Source organism: Nerophis ophidion, linkage group LG13 (genome assembly GCF_033978795.1).
Source record: "Nerophis ophidion isolate RoL-2023_Sa linkage group LG13, RoL_Noph_v1.0, whole genome shotgun sequence".
NCBI lineage: Eukaryota > Metazoa > Chordata > Actinopteri > Syngnathiformes > Syngnathidae > Nerophis > Nerophis ophidion.
The window spans coordinates 49,913,388-49,930,531 of NC_084623.1; the positions used below are offsets into that span (position 1 = coordinate 49,913,388).

The following is a 17,144-nucleotide window of genomic DNA, read 5'->3' on the forward strand; positions in this document are numbered from 1 at the left end:
CAGCGACCCCAAAGGGAATAAGCGGTAGGAAATGTTCTTTTCTTTGCGCCACATATGGTCCGTTTCTGGTAATCCTGTCCTTATTGTAATAGATCTGTACAGCCCTGTTCCCGCCTGCTCATTCTTTTACCTATGTAGATAATCACTAGACTCGAAACGAACAACAACCAGAAACCGAATCTAATCCTTCATCTGATCAGCAACACCTTCTCATAGCCACTGTCACGTCCAAATAAGATCCCAAAGGGACTCAACATCTCTTTTATCTTTCTGTGAGCGAGACGGTCTTCCCGCTCTCACCGGTGCCCCTGCTTTCACTCTATCTTTGTCTCCAGTCTTGTTCCATCTTATCTCTCTTGTCTCCCAGTCCCCGACAAAGAACTTCAGGCAAAGACATGCATGTGATACCGTGTTCTTTGTGTGTGCTAATGCCTCTAATGCTGATAAGCTTCCACCGCAATCATTCTCTCGAGCACTACATTTACCATTTGAGTGGCTGCACCCGCACAATTGATGCATTCACACACAATTACTTAATCCAGCTACTATGCAGCCGTGAGGAATCCGGTTTACCCTATCCATGATCCCTCTCCCATTGTTGAAGGAGTTTATGATTATTTTTCCATTAGACTGTGTCAATGAGATGCCAACTTGATTGGCATGTACAGTATACATTACTTCGTTTTGTATCGAAATATTTTGGGATGATTTTAAATCACGCAGTCCATTCTGCAAGTATCGCCACTTGAGAAAAAAAGTATTGTATAAATCAACTTACATGTGCACATATGTGTACATTCGGATTGATTGCAAAGAATAGCCATTCATCCTAGAAACATGTTTTCAATCTGAATTATCAGTGGAAAATTGAACAATGAAAACCCTTACCGTCTCATAGTCATACCACAAAGCATCCGGGATGTATGCATCCAACATTTCCACGCCCTGTAAAAAAAGAGAGACAACTGTTGTTATTAAAATGTAAATCTACACTTCTATAAATTGTAAATTTTTGGTAGAAATATGCCTTACAAGTAATACAAAACCTAAAGTATTCCTCTGTCAGTCAGGTGTTAAAAAGTAAGCATTTCAATTTTTTTGTCCTGTTAGGGTTGGAAACCGAATTCCACAAAATGTGTAACAAAATAGATTCGATTAGATAGTACTTTATTTATTCCGTCAGGAGAGTTCCTTCAGGAAAATTAAAATTTTCAGCACAATCCCATTCAAGTTTAGACAAACATTACAGGGAGACAGAACAGGATCGCTGACGGGTCTGCCGGCTTCCAGCGCCCCTTACAAAAAAGATGAGATACAGGTAAACAAGGAGGGGGAATAGAAGATTGAAACAAAATAAAAAATAAATAAAAAACGGTCTTAGCCTGGGCCCTGGAGAGGAGGTGCAGACTGAGGCCAAGGGAAAAAACAACAACTCATAGCCATGGTACACATCCCTCTTCCATGTGTGTAAGAGGGAAACATCAAAGAACACAGAGGACATTAAAGACATTAAAGCAGCAGATACAAGCAGACACTTCTACATACTAGCTATGAATAAAAAGTAAAAGAAACATATCCACTGTTGTGGCCTCTGGGGTGTTCCACGCCATCATCCGCTGGGGTGGAGGGAGCATGGCCAGAGACAGGAGCAGACCCAACAAAGCAACCAAGACAGCCGACTCCATTTTCGGCCTGTGTCCAGTCCGCATGGACGAGCGAGGATACGTCCAAGGTGACTGAGGTGTCTGACACCTGCTCACCCAGCCAAGACACCGCGAAGCCTCTCCGTCCCAGCGCTCAGTGCTAGCTCCGCAGCCCTGTCCCCTCATCCGCACCTCCTCCAGTCCCTCCAAACTCTGCAGTCCTGTCCCCTCTTCCGCATCTCCTCCAATCCCTCCAAACTCTGCAGTCCTGTCCCCTCATCTGCATCTCCGCCAGTCCCTCCAAACCGACTCCGGTGTGTCAGACACCCAGCAGCTGGTCTCCATGGCCAAAAGGCTCCTGGGAGGCAGATCCAGAAGTCCACAAAAAAAAAGCACCACAGAGGTCACGAAAGTGCCACCCCTTGTCACACAGTCCCAAAGGGTCCCGGACCAAAAGGCAAAAAAATATAATAAGACATGAAAACAAGAGGGAAACACAAAAGGATGACAGAAGAGCACAGAGCTCCTGCCTACAGAAGCCACTACAGCAGCGCCATCTTGTAAATACGTACAATCACAGAAAAACAAGCCATTGTGAATCAAAATACCTGGTACCTATAGACGTGAAATCAAACGGTACTATCCTTTGATACCTTGTCTTACACATTATGTCACATTTCAGACTCGACGCTGGCTCAAGCCCCGGGCGGGCAAACAGGCGTATTAGTAGCGGACTGCCTCTTGGTTAGTTTACAATATTTCCATGCCAAAAGGAGGGTGGAACAGAAGCTGATGTGAATGTAAGGACTGGCAAGGTCAGGGTAGCTTACCTCCAACTAAAAACATCTGGAGAGCTAAATACCTGACATATTGTTAGAATAATTATGTATATATTATCATCATAACTATATGCTTAAGGGTCGTTACTATAAAGTATTGTCAATTTGTACTGAAGCGTTTTTTCTGTATTTGTGCAGAACTAGCAATCTGAGAGATTGCTTGCCTTTCTTTCCTATGAGTGTTCTGTCCAGATTCCGCATGCTGACTGCCAAGGCCAAACATTCAATGTTTATCAATCAATGTTTACTTATATAGCCCTAAATCACTAGTGTCTCAAAGGGCTGCACAAACCACCACGACATCCTCGGTAGGCCCACATAAGGGCAAGGAAAACTCACACCCAGTGGGACATCGGTGACAATAATGACCCAGTGGGACGTCGGTGACAATAATGACTATGAGAACCTTAGAGAGGAGGAAAGCAATGGATGTCGAGCGGATCTAACAGGATACTGTGAAAGTTCAATCCACAATGGATACAACACAGTCGCGAGAGTCCAGTCCAAAGAGGATCCAAGACACAGCAGCGAGAGTCCCGTTCACAGCGGAGCCAGCAGGAAACCATCCCAAGCGGAGGCGGACCAGCAGCGCAGAGATGTCCCCAGCCGATACACAGGCGAGCAGTACATGGCCACCGGATCGGACTGGACCCCCTCCACACGGGAGAGTGGGACATAGAAGAAAAAGAAAAGAAACGGCAGATCAACTGGTCTAAAAAGGGAGTCTATTTAAAGGCTAGAGTATACAAATGAGTTTTAAGGTGAGACTTAAATGCTTCTACTGAGAACATTCTGTTCTGGGACCAGCACAAGAACAGACTGGGCGATAGTGTCAACATACTGGCATTTTTTGTATTATCATATCTTGTGTCGAGTCCACTCCCCCCTTTCCCTCAGTCACAATGATGTAATAGGGATTTCCTTAATAAATACAGAAGGCACGCGGGCTGTTCTTTAGAACGTTGTTTGGATCTGTAACTAGAGTACAGCCCAAAACACGTGTCTCCTCATGAGCTCTATTTAACCCTGTGTCTGCTTGGTTCCTTGGTTCTTGTCTGACTAATAGATGTCCCCAGTGTTTGAACCTGACATATTCGACAACAAAGATCAGGATATTCAACAGCAATGTGAAGGCAGTCTTATTCTATGGTGCTGAGACATAGGGTACTACTGTAATTGGAAGTCATTAATCTACTCCTATCTGTGAGGAACCCTCCAGATCCACAGGCCTAACACCTTCAGCAACAAAGAACTGTGCCAACGCACAAACCAAAAACCAGCAGACTAAGAGATCCGCAATCGGCGTTGGAGATGGATCGGCCCTTCTCTCCGTAAACCAGCCTCAAACATCCCAAGGCAGTCCCTCAGGTGGAACACCCAAAGTAAAGGAAGAGAGTACGGCCACAAAACACCTGGTGCCGAGACTTGGATGCGGATGCCAAGAAAATGGGACGCACTTGGGGACAGCATGAGATCTTGGCCCAGGATCGAGATACTTGGAGAACTCTTAAACATGGCCTAAGCCCTAGAAGGGGTAATAGGTGTAAGTAAGTACGTACCGTAAGTATGCCTTAGAAGTAATACAAAAACCTTAAGTATTCCTCTGTCAGTCAGGTGTTGAAGGGTGAGTATTTGAATGTTTTGTTCTGTTACAGTTAAGGATAGATACCACATTTTTTATTTTTATAGGTACCGACCGAATTCCGTTTCAACTGACCGGCTGAATTTGGTACCATGATCGACCCGGTTACTCAAAACACTTGTATGCCGAATCAGCATCGGAAATGGAAACTACTGAAATCCATTTGGTTGGTGCTTGAAAACATTACAATTTTAACATGTGACATTTATTTTAAATATAACAACTACTTAGATAAGATATATTGTTGAAAAAAAAACCATACAATAGAATGTACAACAAACAACTGCAGTAGTTTTATCAAATAATACGATAATACTTTATCTCCTTCTGGCTGCTTCTTCATTGTGTTTCTACAAATTCTTATTCACTCAAAAGGGTTCATTATATTGTTGTATTGAATATACTTTCCACATATTTTTGCAGTCTAGACTGCAGACAACAGTTGAAACATGCCAAGGTAAAATATTACATCTACCATACCAAAGCCTTGTCTGACTAGAAAAAAACATATAAAGGTATTGTTATTGTTGTTTATGTTGCACAAGGACATCCGGTCTCCCCTGGGGGGGGGTTCGAGTTTTTCCTTGCCCTTTTGTGGGCTCTGAACAGAGGATGCCGTTGTGGTTTGTGCAGCCCTTTGAGCCACTTGTGATTTAGGGCTGTATAAATAAACAACTGATTGATTGATTAATTGATGTCTGCATAAGACCCAGCGAACAAGGGGAATGCTCGATAGTCCGGTTTGTAGAGTCCGGAGACAGAATAAACTGAAACACGTCAAACAGGCAAAGGTACGTAGCTTCCCTAAATTGTCGTGGATAAATTATCTTCCTGTGGATGTTGTTGTGGCGCGAAGATTGGATTCGGATTCGTTGTGGGCTTTGGGATGCTTCCTTGGGTCGGCTACACGGTTGATCATGTCTGATGGTTTGTTTTTTTTTATATGGTGGCTGTCGTCCGCTTTTTTCTTCTCTGAGCTCTTTTCCACACTCACTTTATCAGTCCCAGTGGTTGGACAGGAAAATTGTGTCGATCTGTTGCCAATTACTACACTAATGTGTTGGGGAGGCTCGTAAACACAGACAGCTTGTGTCCCAAAATCCCTGGTACCCGAAGACGAGAAATCGAACGGTGCTATACAAACGTTTGTACTTCGATACCTTTGTTGTCACTTTGCAGACTCGGCACGAGCTCGAGCCCTTTGGCGGGCAAACAGGCATATGAGTAGCAGTCAGCCTCTCGGTTATGTTGTCATTTTCCATGCCAAAAAGGCATGCATGCTTTGGGAGAAAGCGCTTAAAAGTAAGGCTCGACTTTTTAAAATGCGCTAGCTCAATGCTAGTTTACATTGAATAAATTATACTGAATAGAATGGTCGACTTTACATGGCAATGCCAACACCTCCAAATTTGGTGATCAAAACGACAACCATAAATAGCTGGTGTGTAATATCAATCAATCAATCAATCAATGTTTACTTATATAACCCTAAATCACTAGTGTCTCAAAGGGCTGCACAAACCACAACACAAACCACTACCACATCCTCGGTAGGCCCACATAAGGGCAAGGAAAACTCACACCCAGTGGGACATCGGTGACAATGATGACTATGAGAACCTTGGAGAGGACGAAAGCAATGGATGTGGAGTGGGTCTAACATGATACTGTGAAAGTTCAATCCATATTGGATCCAACACAGTCGCGAGAGTCCAGTCCAAAGCGGATCCAACACAGCAGCGAGAGTCCCGCTCACAGCGGAGCCAGCAGGAAACCATCCTAAGCGGAGGCGGATCAGCAGCGCAGAGATGTCCCCAGCCGATACACAGGCAAGCAGTACATGGCCACCGTATCGGACCGGACCCCCTCCACAAGGGAGGGGGGGACATAGGAGAAAAAGAAAAGAAACAGCAGATCAACTGGTCTAAAAAGGAGGTCTATTTAAAGGCTAGAGTATACAAATGAGTTTTAAGGTGAGACTTAAATGCTTCTACTGAGGTGGCATCTCGAACTGTTACTGGGAGGGCATTCCAGAGTACTGGAGCCCGAAATTAAAACGCTCTATAGCCTGCAGACTTTTTTGGGGCTTTGGGAATCACTAATAAGCCGGAGTCCTTTGAACGCAGATTTCTTGCCGGGACATATGGTACAATACAATCGGCAAGATAGGATGGAGCTAGACCGTGTAGTATTTTATACGTAAGTAGTAAAACCTTAAAGTCACATCTTAAGTGCACAGGAAGCCAGTGCAGGTGAGCCAGTACAGGCGTAATGTGATCAAACTTTCTTTTTCTTGTCAAAAGTCTAGCAGCCGCATTTTGTACCAACTGTAATCTTTTAATGCTAGACATGGGGAGACCCGGAAATAATACGTTAAGTACAGTACTTACAGTATAAACCAGTCCCGGTGTCATGGGCTCCAATAGAGTAAGCCGTGCCCACCCTGGGCTGGAAACTGTTTATTTGAGTTTATTTATGATGATCAGTAATCAATGCCCCCCTTAAATATTTTTCTGGTCTGGTATAAACACATGTACGACTCAAAAAAAGACACGACTGGCACATGCATCTTAATGGCAAAGACTACTTCCTGATTGCGACAACACACCTACGACAAAATGTTATGAATTAATACTTGCAATTGAGATTCAGAAGTATTGGAAAACAATTGTTATTGTTACCAGCTTACTGTTAAATTCAGATTTTATTATCAAAGTATTAACGCATACAAAAATACCTGAAAGTGGGCACTGGTATTGATTTCCAGATACCAGTAATTGGTACCGTATCGGTACAAATGTGACAGGTACCCTCCCTAAAATGTTAATCTTTATATTTTTTTTGCCATTTCTCTTCATTTTAAAACATTGCCTGTACAGTCCATAAGGGTGTAATGATAGCAACAATTTGAGTGTATTTTTATTTGAAAAGATGTAAACAAATTCAGTCAACAAGTTCAAGAAGTGATTGTCTTCGACATTGCTGGTCTCATGAATTTGCGTGGAAGCAAATGAATGTTTGATTAGTGTTTGCCCTTCAGCTGACACAGTAATCTGACAAGGTGTGAGGGTAGCGCACCACCAGGGAGGCGTTTTCAACATTATCATAATGAGACATAATTAACTCAAATAAGTCAATTTAAAACACTTTAATCGTGGGGATGTGAGATTCCGACAAAGACTTGCTTAAATAGGTCTTATTATATGTATACATATACATATATGTACATACATACACAGTATATGACACTACACTATTATAAGCAAAAAAAAAAAGGCTATATTTTTTTCCAATTAAGGTTTCCTAAATAGTTGGTCATAGGTGTCATTGAACTACACATTTTGAACTTCTGTTTTTCTTCTATTTGCGGTTTAATTACCGCGATGGTCAAGCAGCTGGAATGTAGCATTAATACAAGTAAGAGTGAGTGTGGAGTTTGAGCAGAAAATGTCATATTGCTGTTCTGTTCTTGGGTGTTCCGAGCATTCAAATAGAGGGATAGGAAAGAGCCTCCATAGTCCCAAAAGAAGTCATTCATACAGGTAATAAAGTCGGGGGGAAAAAACTAAATAGTGTCGAAAGAAATGGCTCTTAAAACAATCATTTTCACTATCTTGTGGAATACAATCGGACTACATATGCCCGTGTCTGCAGTGATCACTTTGTAAAATGTTTTTTTTTAACATTTGATTTCCGTGACGCAATCAAGTTTATCCCCTACTATGTTAGTAGTGTTTGAGAGCAGAACTAAACGTAGATAAAAGACAAGAGATCGCACGAGTTTGTGTTTTTTTTTTTTTTGTTTGTTTGCTATGCCTAAATATAACTACTAAGACCGATTTATGCAAATAAACTAACATCTTCCATCTATCCATTTTCTATCGCTTGTCCCTTTTTGGCTCTTGTTAATTCTCAATATTACATATTTAAATTGTTGGTCCAATACACCTTATTTGTGTTGTCGATTTTCATAACAGGAATCAAAAGTTGAGTTGTTGTTGTGCAAGGAAGCCAAGAGCTTTATTATCCTCGGATGAATAAATCTCTTGAAGGCTCAACAGCATACTAGAGTCTTGATAGTGCGAGCAAACATTGCTGAACAACAGGGACATTTATAGGTAAATAATGAGACAAAATATGAATTTGTACCATAAATCGGACTTATCTCCATTGTGAACTCCCAGTTTAAATTGATTTGCGATGTGCATCATAGTTTTCTCTGTTTAGGGTTATGTTTGTACCAATTCATGAGCAAATACTGTAGTCTGATGACGTTAGTTCACATTTTCCGGAAGTTTCTCGACATCGAAACCTCCGGGTCTGTATGAAGACAATAAAGAAATTAACACGCACAATATCGTATATATATATATATATATATATATATATATATATATATATATATATATATATATATATATATGTATATGTATATATATATATATATATATATATATATATATATATATATATATATATATATATATATATATATATATATATATATATATATATATATATATATATATATATATATATATATATATATATACACATACAAACATATATATACACATGCATATATATATATACACATACATACATATATACAAATATATACATATATATACATGCATATTATATATATATACATACATACATATACATATATATACATATATACACATATATACATATATACATGCATATTATATATATACAAACATACATACATACATACATATCCATCCATCCATTTTCTACCGCTTATTCCCTTTCGGGGTCGCGGGGGGCGCTGGCGCCTATCTCAGCTACAATCGGGCGGAAGGCAGGGTACACCCTGGACAAGTCGCCACCTCATCGCAGGGCCAACACAGATAGACAGACAACATTCACACTCACATTCACACACTAGGGCCAATTTAGTGTTGCCAATCAACCTATCCCCAGGTGCATGTCTTTGGAAGTGGGAGGAAGCCGGAGTACCCGGAGGGAACCCACGCATTCACGGGGAGAACATGCAAACTCCACACAGAAAGATCCCGAGCCTGGATTTGAACCCAGGACTGCAGGAACCTCGTATTGTGAGGCAGACGCACTAACCCCTCTGCCACCGTGAAGCCCATACATACATATATATATGTATATATATATATATATATATATATATATATATATATATATATATATATATATATATATATATATATATATATATACATATATACATATATACATGCATATTATATACATACAAACATGCATACATACATATATATAAAAAAAAAAATATATATATATATATATATATATGTATTATTTAAAAAAACAAGTATATTTATCCTTTTATTGTAGGTTATTTGGAGACACTACATACACATACATACATATATATATATATATATATATATATATATATATATATATATATATATATATATATATATATATATATATATATATATATATATATATACATACATATATATATATATATATATATATATAAAAATACATACATATATACACATATATATACATATATATACATGCATATGTATATATATATATGGAGACACCACATACATACATACATACATATATATATATATACATATATATACATATATATATATATATATATATATATATAAATACATACATATAAACACATATATATATACATGCATATTATATATATATACAAACATAGATACATACATACATACATATATATACACATATGTATACATATATACATGCATATTATATACATACAAACATACATACATACATATATATATATATACATACATATATATAAAATATATATATATGTATTATTTAAAAAAAACATGTATATTTATCCTTTTATTGTAGGTTATTTGGAGACACTACATACACAATCGAATATAAAGATGATAACATATTCCGTGCAAAATAACGTCGTCATTAGCTCCGCCTTGTTATTTAGTATCGTTTGAAGACGATTCCCCACGCAACATTTGAAATATACTACTTTATAAATTTTACCAGACACCTCCAGTATGTTTGCACAAAGTATCGGTATCGGATCGGTATAACCGATACGAGCCTGAATTTTACTCGGTAACGAATCGGAAAGAAAATCTGTGGCATCGCACATCACTCCTGGTGACAGCTTTTGTGATGGCTTGAGGTGGTGGACAGACACGAGCAATCAATAGAAGAGCACAAGCCCTTTGATAGCATTGTCAGATCCTTGCTCTTTGTGACAGGAAGAAAAGGGGGAGAGGAGAACATACAGACAGGCGGAGCATTGAATGAAGGAGCCACAGGTCCTTCTCAAAGGAAAATATCAAATACAATATGTCAGCCGTGAAAACCCATCCTGTCTATCAAAGTCATTTCACTCGCTTCCTTTCTTTGGCCATACCATATGTTTTTGAAACCTTAAGAGCAAATGTTAAAACAGGAGGAAAATGCTGTTCATAATCATATTTTTTTTAGAATCTGGAACAAAACAAATACAGTAATACACAGAATGCCATGTGTGAGTAATCTCAAAGCATTCGATTGATTGCAACTGGACTGTTTTGGTTTGTCTTAGAAGACGTTTCGCCTCTCAGAATCAGAGATGCTTTATTAATTTCCGAGGGAAAATAAACATTTTCTGCACAATCCCATTCGAGATCAGACAAACGTTACAGGGAGACAGAACAGGATTACTGACGGGTCTGCCAACTTCCGGCGCCCCTTACAAAAAAGGTGAGATACAGGTAAAGAATGGGGGTGGCACAGGGGACGGTCTGAGCCTAGGCCCCTGGAGAGGGGATCCAGACTGAGGCCAAGGGAAAAAAACAACTCATAGACACAACAGAAGAAATACCCAGAACCCGTTGCAGCATTAACTCTTCCAGGACGCAACAATAACATCTATGGCTTTTGGACGTAGTGCACAACTGCACACACAACACGAAGGAGACCAAGCAGAAGAACGAAGAAGAGACATAGCTACGACAAGTAAGAAGAAGAAATCGACCAATCAATCAATTAATGTTTATTTATATAGCCCTAAATCACAAGTGCCTCAAAGGGCTGCAAAAGCCCCAATGACATTCTCGGTTCAGACCCCACAAAAGGTCAAGGAAAAACTCACAACCCAGTTGGACGTCAAAGTGAATGACTATGAGAAATCTTGGAGAGTCCCTCGAGGGGAGACTGGATGCAATGGAAGTCGAGTGGGTCTAACATAATATTGGGAAAGTCCAGTCCATAGTGGATTTAACATAATAGTGAAAGTCCAGTCCATGGTGGCGCCAGCAGTAGTCCATCCCGAGCGGAGACGGATCAGCAGTGCAGAGATGTCCCCAACCGATGCACAGGCAAGCGGTCCACCCCCGGGTCCCGACTCTGGACAGCCAGTACTTCATCCTCTGCCCCCATTTCTATTGTGGAGGGAGGCAGATCAAACGGCAGATCAACTGGTCTAAAAAGGGGGGTACACGCTTGCATGTTCCGAAATGATTGGAAATAAATAATTTCATTTAATCCAGGACAGCTCGAAGGGGAAGGAGTATGCTGCCTGCACCTCAACCCCACGCCCCCAACACCCACCCGGCCCCCTAAATTTCCCAAATTCGGAGGTCTCAAGGCATGAAGTTAAGTTAAGTTAAAGTATCAATGATTGTCACACACACACTAGGTGTGGTGAAATCTGTCCTCTGCATTTGACCCATCCCCTTGGGGGAAGTGAGGGGAGCAGTGGGCAGCAGTGGTGCCGCGCCCGGGAATCATTTATGGTGATTTAACCCCCAATTCCAACCCTTGATGCTGAGTGCCAAGCAGGGAGGTAATGGGTCCCAATTTTGTATAGTCTTTGGTATGAACTCCCAACCTACCGATCTCAGGACGGACTCTCTAACCACTAGGCCACTGAGTAGAACTGATGAAGCCCACTTGGATGTGAGGCGAAACGTCTTCTAATACCAACCAAACAGTCCAGTTGCAATCGGTTGAATGCCCTGAGATGACAAAGTCCTGGATGAATGAGAACATCCAAAGACATATGCGAGTAAGTTTGTTATGATCCGCCGCCCGGATCACATGTTATTTTGGTTTTTGAGTCCTTTTGTGTTTTCTGTTTGTTTTTGGACTCTTCCGATCCCGAGTTTTGTTCTTCCTGTTTTATCTGGTTACCGTGGCTTCGTATTTATTTCACTTGCTCTTGCTTTTGACTCGCACCTGTGTTTTATTTATGACTTCAGTATTTAAGCCTGCCTTTTCGCTCTGTTCAGCCTTGATCTTTTGTTTGCGGTGAGCAACTTTCACGTCGGTACCTAGTTCTTGTGCTAAGCTTTACCTTAACTTCCCGTGCGCCCGGCACGCTACCTTCTGGACTCTTGACTCTCTGCTGGTTTAGCTTTAGCTTCCCGTGCGTTCGGCACGCGCTTTTCTTTTGTTCATTTTGTCTGCTTTGTCCCAGTGTTATCTTTTTGCATATTAAACCGAGCTGTTACCTGCTATTCCTTTCCGACCTGGTCCATTTGCATCTTGGGGTGGACAACTCGCACTTCACTATGCGTGCCCCTCGTGACAAAGTTAATCTGATGCTTAAAGGGGGAACATTATCACAATTTCAAAAGGGTTAAAAACAATAAAAATCAGTTCCCAGTGGCTTGTTGTATTTTTTGAAGTTTTTTTCAAAATTTTACCGGTCTCGGAATATCCCTAAATAAAGCTTTAAAGTGCCTTATTTTCGCTCTCTGCGAAGACACTGGCCATTTCCCTGTGACGTCATACAGTGCTGCCAATGTAAATAAACAATGGGAATACCACAGGAAGATATAGCGACATTAGCTCGGATTCAGACTCGGATTTCAGCGATTTAAGCGATTCAACAGATTACGCATGTATTGAAACAGATGGTTGGAGTATGAAAGTATTGAAGAAGAAACTGAAGCTATTGAGCGAATTCATAGTCATAGCATGGCCGAATTGCTGCGTTAGCATCGCCGGTAAAATGTGCGGACCAAACGATCAGGACTTTCGCATCTTTTGACACGGGAGCAACTTAAATCCGTCGATTGGTAAGTGTTTGTTTCGCATTAAATGTGGGTGGAAGGAAATGTAATATAGTTGCAAATGCATCTACAGGTTATCCATACATCTCTGTACCATGTCTGCTTTAGCACCGCCGGTAAATAGCATGTTAGCATCGATTAGCGTAGGATGTTAGCATTGATTAGCTGTCTGTCAACATCAACAAAACTCACTTTTGTGATTTCGTTGACTATCGTTGCAAATGCATTTGCAGGTTATCCAAACATCTCTGTGCCATGTCTGCTTTAGCACCGCCGGTAAATAGCATGTTAGCATCGATTAGCGTAGCATGTTAGCATCGATTAGCTGGCAGTCAACATCAATAAAACTCACCTTTGTGATTTCGATGACTATCGTTGCAAATGCATCTGCAGGTTATCCATACATCTCTGTGCCATGTCTGCCTTAGGATCGCCGGTAGAATGTGGAAACACTCCGGCACATTCAATGGGGGTCTGGCGGCAGATTTCTTGCCACTTTCGCATCTTCGGGCCGGTGGTGCAACTTGAATCCCTCCCTGTTAGTTTTGTTACACCCTCCAACAACACACCGACGCGACGAGGCATGATGTCTCCAAGGTTCCAAAAAATAGTAAAAAAAAACGGAAAATAACAGAGCTGTGACCCGGTGTTTGTAATGTGTTGAAAATGAAAATGGCGGGTGTGTTACCTCGGCGACGTCACATTCTGACGTCATCGCCTCCAGCGCATTACACAGAAAGGCGTTTAATTTGCCAAAATTCACCCATTTAGAGTTGGGAAATCGGTTAAAAAAATAGATGGTCTTTTTTCTGCACCATCAAGGTATATATTGACGCTTGCATAGGTCTGGTGATAATGTTCCCCTTTAACAATACTTATTAATGGAAGAGACTAGCTGGTCTGCTATGATTTACAGGCCACGAAGCTCGTCTCCACACTTTAAATTACAGAAGGAAGCTCTTTAAGCTATTAGGTAGCCCACGGTTTCATGCTCGTGTGATGCCACGATCAGACGGCATAGGTGAAAAGAGCGGCGAGCAGCACGGACCGTAAATCCTGGATGAAGTGGAAAAAAACATAAAGGATCCTCAGGCTGAGTTGACGGCTGCTGATTAGGAGAATCAAGATGAGAAACTGAGCCAACATTTGATGAAAGTATGAACTCAAAAGAAAAAGGAGAAATCGGCTAAGGAGGCTTTCGACGATGACCAGAGGGGATGACGGCGAGAGATCAAGGTCTGCGCATCGACTGATCTGAACGGTGGAGCTCCGACATCATTAGAGCAAAGAAGGCCGGTGGACGGAGTGATAAATAAAGAGAGATGAGACATTCGAGGGAAAATGCAAGGTTAGGAGGTGAACACGAAAGACATTTAGTTTTATTTGATGACTTCATCCCCCGACCCCCCCTACCTATAGATCTTTGCATGAACTTGGGTCCTCCGGTTCCAAAAACAGTTTAGTGGGTGAGTCACTCTGAGAGCGGTACAATACGCCGGCTGATTACAACCATGCTCCCGCAGATACTGAAGGGAGAAGATGGTCTGTCACTGTACATTATGTAGTCGCCGCCCATTACCCCCTCACCAGTTGAAGCCACTGAGTGGCTGTGACGGGCGCAGCTGCTCCGCACGGCGAGACGTAAAGACGGCAGACGCGGGAATCGCTTAGCAACGGCAGCATGTGCAGTTAATTGTCGGAATATGGCTTTGTTTCAGCTCCACCGTTGCGTTGCCGTCAATTAAACCGAGGGCAGTGCTTTTTAGATTTTAAGTATACTTTATTTACTAGTATACCGTATTTCCTTAAATTGCCGCCGGGTGGCTAATTTAAAACCTCTTCTCACTCCGACACTTGACACAGGCATGCGGTAAAAATTTGAATGTGATGTAAGGATCCATCTTCTTCCGCTTAACCGAGGTCAGGTCGCGGGGGCAACAGCCTAAGCAAGGGAACCCAGACTTCCCTCTCCCCAGCGACTTCATCTAGCTCTTCCCGGGGGATCCCGAGGCGTTCCCATAGTCTTCCCAACGTGTCCTGGGTCTTCCCCGTGGACGTGCCCTAAACACCTCCCTAGGGAGGCGTTCGGGTGGCATCCTGACCAGATGCCCGAACCACCTCATCTGGCTCCTCTCGATGTGGAGGAGCAGCGGCTTTACTTTGAGTTCCTCCCGGATGGCAGGGCTTCTCACCCTATCTCTAAGGGAGAGCCCCGCCACACGGCGGAGGAAACTCGTTTCGGCCGCTTGTACCCGTGATCTTATCCTTTCGGTCATGACCCAAAGCTCATGACTATGTAAGGATACCATCATGAAAAGCACATTTAATTAAAAAAAACGTTATTATGGTCTTACCTTTACTTAAAAATGAAGTCCATGCCAGCTCCTTCTGATCAAAAAGCATCGATAACTTGTTTATAGAAGTCTTCCTTATCTTTCTTCTGTTTTAAAAGTCTCTCTGTCTCGATGGAGATCTTCCTTTATTACCTCCTGCTTCGATTGAAAGTCCAGTTTAGAAAACTGCTGTCAGACCGCTGCTATCATTTAGCTCGGCTCCTCACGTGCGAGCGACGACAAAATTATCCTCGGACAACTCCCCCTCCCGTTCTGCCCCTTGGGTGACCTACTCAGTAGCTTAGTGGTTAGAGTGTCCACCCTGAGATCGGTAGGTTGTGAGTTCAAACCCCGGCCGAGTCATACCAAAGACTATAAAAATGGGACTCATTCCTTTCCTGCTTGGCACTTAGCATCAAAGGTTGGAATTGGGGGTTAAATCACCCAAAATGATTCCTGGGCGTGGCACCGCTGCTGCCCACTGCTCCCCTCACTTCCCAGGGGGTAATCAAGGGTGATGGGTCAAATGCAGAGAATAATTTTGCCACACCAAGAGTGTGTGTGACAATCATTGGTACTTTAACTTTAACTTTAACTGTATCCCACCGCTGCCACCATGAAGTGTTATTGTATAAACGATACACTGGGTATTTAGGACTGGAACATGCTTTATTTCAGCCCGGTTGTTTACATAGCCAGCATAGGAGTGTTACATCCTAAAAGGTCCGTCGTGCACCCCCCGCGTCGAATCCGTCCCAGCACATATTACGTCAGTCGTCACTTTTTCTGCAGCCAAATAGTCGCAAGAAGGATCCCTAGCGCCCTCTACCACCAGGAGGTGGGAGTCATTTAATGACTCATATTTGACACACGCGGCTACGGTATATTAAAAAAACATAGCTGCTTACTGTTCTTTTTAGCATACCGGTTGCGAAGCGAGTTTGACCCGGAAGTAATTCAAGGCAGGCGCACACTATTTACCCGGCGGCAATTCAAGGAAATACGGTACTTTAGTTTTACACTGTGACCCACATGTACAACCAAAAATCAAGTCTGTGGTATCAGATATCATCAGGATAAATGAGACCCATTGCCTCCCTGCTTGGCACTCAGCATCAACGGTTGGAATTTGGGGATTAAATCACCAAAAGATTCCCGAGCGCATCCACCGCCCTGCTGACTGCTCCCCTGACTTCCGAGGGGGTGGAACTTGGGGTGGGTCAAATGCAGAGAGTAGAGTCACCACACCTAGTGGTACTTTAACTTTAACTTTGATGGAACCATGACTCGGGCAGCACGGTGACAGAGGGGTTAGTGCGTCTGTCTCACAATACGAAGGTCCTGAGTAGTCCTGGGTTCAATCCCAGGCTCGGGATCTTTCTGTGTGGAGTTTGCATGTTCTCCCCGTGAATGCGTGGGTTCCCTCTGGGTACTCCGGATTCCTCCCACCTCCAAAGACATGCACCTGGGGATAAGTTGATTGGGAACACTAAATGGTCCCTAGTGTGTGAATGTGAGTGTGAATGTTGTCTATCTGTGTTGGCCCTGCGATGAGGTGGCGACTTGTCCAGGGTGTAGCCAGCATTCCGCCCGGTTGTAGCTGAGATAGGCACCAGCGCCCTCCG

At 42.2% G+C, this 17,144-nt stretch overlaps 1 protein-coding gene across 1 annotated transcript in view; it reads right to left on the minus strand.

The window, feature by feature from the left end:
* The window catches only part of si (sucrase-isomaltase), a 275,632-nt gene that overhangs the window by 107,764 nt on the left and 150,724 nt on the right, over window positions 1-17,144 (minus strand). The window contains exon 21 of the mRNA XM_061919155.1: window positions 889-945. Within this exon, the coding sequence (XP_061775139.1) occupies window positions 889-945 (57 nt within the window). The remainder of the gene's footprint in view (window positions 1-888; window positions 946-17,144) is intronic.